Raw genomic sequence first — 10,113 nt, forward strand, 5'->3', positions numbered from 1 at the left:
GCTTGTGGTATTTGGTTACAGTGGCCCGAGCTGACTAATACACTGGTAATCTACAGTAAGACTCAATGCGCTTTTCTTTCTAAGTCAAGAGAACGCTGCTGACTCTGGCTGCCCAGTGATCTCTTCTCAATCACTTTACCACCTGTGCACCTGGGGTGCCCCCAGTGGCCCACCTCACCTCGAGGGCACACACCACAGCCGGCCTCTGGTGGGGGCATCCTGGACTCATCTTAGTTTAATATGAATATAAGATATCATAATTGATGATATATTCTTGAAGTTGAGAATGCAAAATAGTTTCCAGCAAAATAAAAGGAATTAGGAGTTTATACTACTTGTATTTCCATCATAGTTATAATGTCCTTAGAGAAGGGTCCTATTTGTTACAGGAATAGGAACATCAATAGAAAGTGAGCACGGACTTTTTACTTTAGTAATCGGTCATTTTTCTTTTGGGGTTGAGTCTGTTGACATCTTGTCTATATTCTTTCATTGTATGAGAAAATAAATTCAATGAGGGCAAGAAATGGATTAATACCAACTGAATATATGAACAGTATGGCATACCTTCTTATAATTAAAAACAAAAATAACACCAAAAAATCCTGGCTTTCATCTCTAGAAATCCAATACCTCTAAAACCTGAAAATGCTCTTTCTTCAAAGACTAAACTCAGAGGCTGACCTGTAAGTAGCAGGCAGGGAAAACAGTAGCCCAGATGTGACGGGACCTGCTCTAGGGCTCTCTGATTGCTTTCTCCAGCCTTCCTGCACTCTGGGCAACTTCCGGTTTTGCTTCCTAAAAGACAACCATATCGTCTGGCTCCTTTTGGCTGTTACAGCAGAATACCGCCGGCTTGGTGGCTTATACGCAACCTTTCTCTCTCACAGGAGTGGAGGTTAGAAGTCCAAGATCACGATATCGGCAGATCTGGTGTTTGGTGAGGGCCCACTTTCCGATTCATCGAGGGCCCTCTTTTCGCTGAGGCCTCACCTGGCCGAAGGAGTGAAGAAGCTCTCCGGGGTCTCTTTTGTAAAGGCAGGAATTGCATTCACGAGGGCTCCACCCTCATGACCTAATCACCTTCCAAAGGCCCCACCTCCTAATACCATCGCATTAGGGATTAGGTTTCAACATATGAATTTGGGGTGGGGGACACAAACATTCAGTCTCTAGCACATATAAACTGGTCATGGTGACGTTGCAGTGAAGAACTGGGGAGCAGACAGCCTTTCCAACGCTCAGCTTGTCGCACCAAAGGCTTTCCACACCACAGGCTGAGTGACGGGACAAATGTGTAACTGGATGCCTATTTTGTGCGCACATTCTAGATAAGGAGCTAAAGGTAAACTGGGTTTTGCATTTCATGCTTGGTGCAGGAGGCACTCAGGCATGGGAACTATGGAATCCGATCTTTAAATTGAAGTATGCTGCTAACTCCTTGAGTGGGTCAGTCTCGTCTGATTTTTGCATTCCATAGCTTAGCAGAGACACCTGCATTTGATAAGTGACCATAAAACACATTATTCTGTATTGCTTTCTAGGTGCACATCTCCTGGGGTCTTGACTATAAGCAAAATCATCTATTCTGTGAAGAAGGCAGATCTCTTACGCCATTTAATAGAGCATTTTCTGGAGGAAAAGTTAACTTTAGATATTTTTGGACTATGCAGTAAGTACATATATATTTAATTATGTCATTCTTAAGACAATATTCGTGGGTGACCCTTTCTTCCCAAGCTCTTGAGAATTAAGTGATAAAATCAATATTTAATGTAGAGGAGATAACACGTATGTAACTTATTACACATACGTAAGTCAGTTCAGGACCACAAATGGCATTCAGTTGGGAAGCACTAAGTATAAGAACAAAGCCTGACCGAGGATGAATGAAAATAACCTTAACATGTCTACATTAGGGGATGGGAACCTGGTGTATTGACCATATACACTGGTCAGGCAATGGGACAAGTTTATTCTTTTCATTATGTTACTAAATTCCCTAACGATCCTATGAAATGGGTTATTATCCCCACCTTGTTAATGAAGTGAGTTATTATTCCCATTTTGCAGACATGAGGAAGCCGAGGTCAAGAATGGGTCACACGGTAGCAGGGGCGACATTCCGACCAGGTCTTTCTACTCCTAGCCCTTGTTTTTAAAGGAACTGTCCCCTGAAAAGGAGAGCAATGGAGAAAAGTGGGCTCAAACAGGTAAAATCTGACACTGTTCATCCAGCATCCAGGGTGGGGCTGCCTGACCACGAGCCTGACTGTCCTGTGGTGTATGTGTGGCACAGGGTTCGTGCCATGAAACAGTTGTCACTCAGCTGATCATGCGATTCAGCTGACTGTAAGTTCCGCCAGCCAACTGCTGAGTCAGCTCTGCCTTCTTCTGCAACTTCCCTTTGGAGAAAGAAAGGCCCACTCTTACTGCACAAGCACCCTGAAAGTCTGCTCTGTGAATTTCCCTCCAGTGTGAGCTGGAGATGCTGCTCACCCCTCAGGCTGGGAACTCGCTCGCTCAGAGGACCAGGCCTTAGAGCCTCTGGACTTTGAGGCGTTGCCACCTTGCAAGACCCTGACTAGATGGCCTCCTGGCCTCCTCTCTCCACTGCAATGGCCTCAGACCAACACTGAGCAAAGAACAGGGAGCCCGTACCTGAGATACACACGATTTTCCAGGCTTACCTTTTCATCAGAGCCGTTCTTCCAATATTGCACATTATAAGCCCATGAGTTATAAATATTCTTCATGGTCCATGTTTCATGTTCCTTCTCAATTTTGGGGGCTAAGAAACGTATATGTAAAGAATTAGCAAGTGCTTCTACTTGCATTCCAGGAGGTCCGATAATGGCTAAGTATGAGAACAAAACAAAATGACAATCAAAAACCGCATTTTAAAAACATCGACGTTTATTTTTCATAACTGTGCTGACCGGAGGGTCTACTGAGGTAACCTGACACTATTATCACTGTGGATGTGATCGACATGGATAAGTAAGGAGGCTACTTGGAGTCTGTTTCTTAAAAAAATAAATCTGATAATCCTTGCTTTTATTAATCATTTTAGTCCATTTATATTTATTGTGATTTCTCATATATTTGAAATTATTCTAAGTACATTATTTTGTGTTTTCTGTAAAGGCTGCTTCCTCCCTGCCACCCCCCCCCCACCCTGCTCCCCGCCCAATCCCCCTTACTCCTTCTCTTTTTTCTTTCCATTAGGCTGAATTTCCTTTACTGGGTTTTTCTATTAGTTTCAGTGTTTAACATATATAATTAACCCTATATTTTCCAACAAAGTCTGAAGCTGTTCCCTTCCAAGTGCTCCTTTACTGGATATTCAGGTGGCTGGCCCCTTCACTTCACTTGGGTCTCTGCTCAAATGCCACCTCCTCAGAGAGACTGTCTCTTACCATCCTATGTAAAGAGCAGCTCCCATCACTTCCTGACTGGGTACCTTGCTTTGTTTTCTTGAGAGCCACAGTCACTATCTGTCATAAAATATGTCTTCCCCATTAGAATATATACTCCACAAGGGCAGAGATTTTTGTCTTGTTCGCCGTTGTAGCTTCAGCACTAAGAATGTTCCTGGCACATAGTAGGTGCTCAACAGTAACTCTAGAATGAATAATAAAACCAGGCAACGGTACTATTTGAGTTATATCCTGTATTCTTTTCTGGCTACTGTTATTTTTTTTTTGGCGGGAAGGGGAGGGGGCGCTGCTAATGGGCCTGCTTCTTGCATTCTACCCTGTTTCTCATCTGCTGGTAGCTGAAAACCAAATAATAAAAAAAACTTTTAGATATTTTTGCAGAGCAAGTACATGTAGGTTCCACATGATATCTTGAAGCATTTTCCTACCATATAAACTTCAAGAGGCAAATATCCAATATAAAGTAGGTGTTTATAAGAGTGTGGACGCGGGAGCCTGGCTGTGAATCCTTGCTCGGCCACTCTTCACCTGTGTGACCTTGGGCAAAGCTGCTTAGCTGTTTTGTATCATTCTAAAGGGAACTTCCAAAATAGTCAGGACCTAGTAAATCAGTTAGCAATTACAGGAACAGAAGCCTGTATTGTGTTTTGGAGACTTGACTATTGTCAAGCTGTTTGTATTTATTCACGGCTACTTTTTCTTAGTTTTAATAAAGACACCTTTATAAAAGCTATAACTCTGATAACTTCTGACTCTGGACATAAGAGTTTTTTGCCCAAGCCTGGGCCAGAATTGGGAAAGGGCAGAAGGGCATCCTATCTGCATTCCCCACTAGGGTGGGTGAAATTGTGGGAGCCACTGGAGCCCAGAGCAGGGGGGTGGAATGAAGGTACCTCCACACGTAGAGACAATCCTTTTAATGCTCCTCTCTACTCCTTGGAAGGCTGTACTTGAATTTTGTTAATGAGGTTCTTGTAACCCTTTATCCTCTTACTCTCTCTCGCTATACATGGATTAATTAGTTTTCAATTCCCGATGTTCTAATTACGTTCATCTCATGACCTCTGGTGGGCCCCTGTGACCCTCCAGATATAATCTGGGAACACTTTTTTTTGGATGCTTACCAGCCGACCTGACCCAACGCATCTGCCATTAACTGGATCGATGCCTCCGTCCTTCGTCCTGGGCAAGCTGGCTGTCTGTACCTGGTCTTCCTGTCTCCACGCCTGCCTACAATATCTTTATTCTTCTGCCTATCCTGCCAAATTTCTTTAAGTCATAATTCCAAACTGACTTCCTCCAAAAACGTTTACTACAGTCATGCACCACATAACGATATTTTGGTCAATGACGGACCGCATGTATGACGGTGGTCTCAAAAGATTATAATGGAATTGAAAAATTCCTACGGCCTAGTGATGTCCTAGCTATCGGAATGTCATAGAGCAGTGCATTACCCATGTATTTGTGGTGATGCTGGTGTAAACAAACCTACTGAGCTGCCAGCTGTATAAGAGTCTAGCACTTATAATTATGTATAGTAGGTAAAACTTGATAACGATAACAAATGACGTTACTGGTCTATGTATTTACTAGGCTCTACATTTGACTGTTATTTTAGAGTGCACTGTTTCTATTGCTAAAAAAAATGTCACCTGTAAAACAGCGTGCCCTGTGGCACCAGCAGCAGCAGACTGCACATCTTGTGTTTACCGGGCCTTCTCACTGCATCATTTTCCCTTGGGCTTGATTTTACCTAGTGTTCTTTTCATAGATTTAGTGTGACCGAAGGGTACAGTGTTTATAAAGTCTATAGTAGTGGACAGTCATTTCCTAGCCTCCACATTCACTCAGCACTCACTGAGTCACCCAGAATGCCTTCCAATCATGGTTACTTTACTGTACCTTGTCTATGTTTAGACAGACAGATTTCAGTGCTATGACTGCCTAACGATGCATACAGTAACGTGCTGTACAGGCTTATAGCGTGGGAGCAACAGGCTACGCCACAGGGCCTAGGGCTGTCGCAGGGCTGTCGTCTAAGCCATCTGGGTTTGTGTAAGTGTACTCTATGACGTTTGCACGATGACAGAATCACCTAAAGATGCGTTCCTCAGAATGGACCCCCGTAGGGAGGCCGCATGCAACCGTCCACTAATCATTCCAGTTCTCACAAACAGCACGGGCCCCGCTTGTTCTCACCCTCAAGGCATGAACGTGATTACATGGATATTTAATTATCTTACTGACTTTATACCTTTCCTGTCCTGTCTCTCCCATGAACTTCTGTAAGGCCACAGCCCTCTTTGTTACACATGCCTTATGCCCCTCATACGAGGCCATCCGCCTTGGGGGCACTCAAAGAATTGCTGCCGACAGGCCAACCGATGGGATAAAACCCAAAGCGTGCAGTGACATGACAAGGAAATGGAAAATAAGGCGACTCACTGTCATCCACAGGAGAGAAGGTGACGTTCACCCAGTCTGAGTGCTCCTCTGCAAGTTCGGCCCTGACTCTCAAGGTGTGGTCGCCATACTTGGAAAGACTTGAGAAATCACATTCCGTCAGGGCAGTACTTGTGCACATATCCTGGAATTTCTTGTAACTATGAAACCAAGAAAAGAAAACTCTGAGAGTTCTAACTCCAGTCTCTCTGAGGCCGATGGGTGCTTTATTCTCCCTGCTACCAAAGGATAATGGAGGATAATGAGAGAAAAATAAAGCAGATTCTTAATCATCAATTTTGATGGAGAGTATGCAGCCTTTGTGAATATTTTCCAAATTGTGCTCCATGGGGCCTTAATGATCCTTGAGACATCTATCATAAGACATTTCAAAAATAAGCTGTTCCACGGTCAAACAATTTGGGGGCGAAAACTGGGTTGAACGTAAAGAAGTGTCTATCTCCACAAGAGAAACTTCTCAGAAACTTTCACATCCTCATGAACACATGTTGCTCCCAAAAGGCGTCAAATAGTCAACATGTTGACCAAGAAAGCTTCCTCTCTTGCTTATGTATTTCTGAGAGCAGGACACGATTTATGTAATATTAACAGACACAGATTAACCAAAATAAGTATATTATTGCCCTATACATGACTATTGTTGCGATTACTCTGGAAAAATTATAAAACGGTCTGTCGACCTCAGATCTCTAGCCCTGGAACCCATCACCGAAGAGAGGGTGGCAGAAACGTGAAGTGCAAGAAGAAAAGGGATGTTTGGGGACATCCGCCAGGTGCGGGTAACCTAACCTCACCACAGCCTGAAGAGGTAATTAGCTCCAACCTAACCCAAGAAAATCCAGGCTTTTGTCTTGCAAAAAATAAAGATTTTGTCTGATTGGTTCCTCAGTCCAAGACCTTCCTGTCTTGGTGTCGAAGCCAATTCAGCTGCCCTTCGAGGTGACAAGAAAAGTGATGGTGATAAAAATATTAAAAGCTGACACTTGTGGAGCACTTAGGTGTCAGGCTCAGTGCTAAGAGTTTTATCGGTCTTGTTTTACAGACGAGGCATAGGCATGGAGAACCTAAGAGACTTGCCCATCCGAACTCAGGTCTGTTAGACTTGAGCCCACATCTCGGGCACCACACCGCACCTCCCCACATTCTTAGCAAAGCCCAGAACAGTCTCTTGCAAAAAGGAGATAGAGATGATTGGGCTCATACTATTTTACAATCTGCTCTTCTCACTTAATATACCACAAACATTTCGCCAGTCCGTCAGCTCTTTATGGCTGCCTCACATCCCTAACATCCCGCCATCTGGAAAATCCAGGGGTTATTTCATCAGGGGGGTTTTCTCACGGGTAGCCATTTTTTCATTTAAACTAATGCAGCAACTGAGTATTTCAAAAGTAAAATAATGTTTCGCAATAACTCTTCTTTCACTAGCCCAGTTTTATCGCATTTAAAAATATTCTTCTCCTCATTATATAGGTAATATGATCCATTCCCCATATTTACATCTAATTTTTAAAAACGTTTCCATCTTAAAATCACCCATGCCCCTTCTCCGGTCACCCCTATCCACTGCACCTATATGAGAGAGTTTGTGCCATGCGATCGCTCAGGCTAAATTCTTTTTCTTTGTTGTTTTTAATTTTTTTTTTCTATTTTTATAATTCTTTGTTTTTTTCCCCCCCTTTTATCGCCCCCGGGCTAAATTCTAAACAAATCTTTAACAGAACCATGGAAGAGTAGCCATGGAGGACTAATCAGATTTTTCGGGTTCAAATTTCTTCCCCAAGACACATCAGCACATGCTCTTTTGTCCCTGGTACATGTCATGCTCGGTCTGTATTTCCACGCTGAGGAGACCAGGAACCCAGGCACCAACTCTGGGTTACTGGAAAGTCACTGGGAACTCTCAGCTAAAAGACAGATGCCCCAAACCAAACGTCTCTACCACAAGGCCAAAGGACAGAACAATAAAAAATAAACTACAGTAGGGAGAGACAGAGAGAGAGGAGATCATTTTCCACAGTGAAGTCTCTAGAGCTATCGAGACGGAGTGGAAAAAAACAGAGGTAAAATTATAAAACTAATCAGTGCTAGAAAATACACTGCAGGAAAAAAATAAGTCACAGAATGACTCCTTCTTAAGTCCTTGGGACAAAACTGGAATACGGACTGTAGGTTAGGTGGTGGTATTGCATCGATGGTAAAGCTGCCAACTTTGATGACTGTGGCGATGTAAAAGGTTATCCTTGCTCTTACGAAATACACAATGAAATGCTAAGGGGCCAAGGGCACGAGGTATGAAAGAGGGAAAATGTGGTGAACCTTATCAATTGGTGAATTTGGATACAGGCTATTAGGAAGTTCTTTGTATTGTACTTGAAATTTTGAAATGTTCTGTTATCTTGGAATTATTTGAAACTAAAAAGTTAAAAATAAAAGTAAACAAGGACTGAGATCACTTTGTAAATAATATGAATGTCTGACTACTATGCTATACACCTGAAACTAATATAAAATAATATTGAATGTCAAAAAAAAAAAAAGAAAGAAAAGGCTATCTTATTCATCTCTCTACTTCTCTAACTTCGCAGGCCTTGGATATATTTGTAAACATGAAAGCTCGATGAAAAAGAGTGTGGGATTAATAGAATCTGGAAGCCATGTTTCCTCCGGCTCCACTGAAGGAATTACCTCTGCATGTTTCTGAGTCACACTAGAAGCAGGTGGCCTCCTGCTGCTGTTTGCACCTGGCATAAAGATGCGTCACCTGCAGTCCAGCCTATGGCCTATGGTGGCAGGCTGCTAAGAGCGGGCTGGCACGGAGAAAAACCAACAGGAAGGGCAGGTACTGGGAGGTCAGAGCACCACTGAGATAATTGTCTTGGGTGTCACTCAACCTTCCTTCGTAAGCTGACCTTTTCAGAGAATAGAGCGTTTAATAGCCAGTAGCTGTCTTACCTTCAATTTCAGTCAATAGCCGTGGACTGAGCACCCATTATGCAAATTACCTGTACCCCACAACATGGGGGCACACTGTTATAATCCACTGGAGGGGGTGGGTGGTGAAGATGGCATATCTCAATTGACCTGGCAGGGGGTGGGTGGTGAAGATGGCATATCTCAATTGACCTGGCATACCTCAATTTTCTTTGATGGCTTCCACTTGCATATTGCTGATTTCCGGCAATATTACTTGAATAACTGGAAATGGTGTCCACGGCAGTGTTCTCTTAAAAAACATTAATCGTGACAAACCCGATATGTTTGCTTTGTCGTGGGCTACCACTGTGGCCGATGACATCCATTCCGGATGATAAAATGTCTCTATCTACCATTGCCCCTGTGAAAGGAATCTGACCTGTTTTCAGAGAAAGAGCTTTCACAAGAATTTCCCAGACAGAAAGAAAAAGGCCGCAGGAAGGTTCCCCATGGACTGTCATGGTCACATGAGCGACAGCAGTCAGAGTTTCTCCTGTGGCCCAGCCCAGTGACCAGCCAGGGCCACCATCCTCAGGCACGTTCTTGCCAAGAGCCCCTTTCAACTCACCTTAGGTACTGAGCTGTGAAAGTCAGACCCCCTTTGGGAAAAGCAGGTGACTCCCATTGGAGAATGTTCTGAAAATTAACTGAATTCATTCTGACGTTTTCAGGAGGCGGTACCATTCCTAATGCTGTAAAAATAAAAGGAAAATGTCTGCAACGTTTTTCCTCAGAAAAGTTGCCCACGAAAATGACTATAGCCAATACTCGGGTCTCCTGTACGGCTGGCTCCATGTCTTCAGATGGCCGTGTTGGTGAGGGAGAGACAGTCGTGTTGAGGAGTCTGGGTTTTATTTGAGCAGCCAGGAGAAAAAAACTGTTGCAGGGGTGGGGGAAAGAGTAAGGGTGAGTGGGAAAAGGTGAGGGTGACCTAGATTTGAGTGGCAGGACAAAGGTATGGGTGTGTGGGGGGGAGGGGAGCAGGGAGTGGGGGATCGATGGAGTTTAGACACATTTACAGAAGTATAAACTAGGCTTTCTGACACTTCTGATGTGGAGAAGCAGAGCTTAATTTCCATTCCTGGCTTAAGCACCTGATGCTCTGACTGGAGCTATCGGCAGGAAAAGCAAGAGACCTATTTTCACGGCATCTGGTTTGAGATGCTGGAGAGGTATACGAGGAACGTCAGAGACTGCGGGACCAATGAGTCTGAGGCCCGGCAGACGGCTT

The 10,113-nt window shown here is 43.7% G+C and overlaps 1 protein-coding gene across 1 annotated transcript in view; it reads right to left on the reverse strand.

Annotated features, from left to right (window-relative positions):
* Window positions 1–2,609: 2,609 nt before the first annotated feature.
* The window catches only part of LOC111728848 (interleukin-10 receptor subunit beta-like), a 31,416-nt gene continuing 23,912 nt past the window's right edge, over window positions 2,610–10,113 (reverse strand). Inside the window, exons 3-5 of the mRNA XM_023519715.1 lie at window positions 9,451–9,574; window positions 5,889–6,046; window positions 2,610–2,857 (exon numbers count right to left, since the gene is read on the reverse strand). Coding sequence (XP_023375483.1) covers window positions 2,625–2,857; window positions 5,889–6,046; window positions 9,451–9,574 — 515 coding nt within the window. The 3' untranslated portion in view covers window positions 2,610–2,624. The remainder of the gene's footprint in view (window positions 2,858–5,888; window positions 6,047–9,450; window positions 9,575–10,113) is intronic.

This window comes from Pteropus vampyrus, unplaced genomic scaffold (genome assembly GCF_000151845.1).
Source record: "Pteropus vampyrus isolate Shadow unplaced genomic scaffold, Pvam_2.0 Scaffold233, whole genome shotgun sequence".
Classification (NCBI taxonomy): Eukaryota; Metazoa; Chordata; class Mammalia; order Chiroptera; family Pteropodidae; genus Pteropus; species Pteropus vampyrus.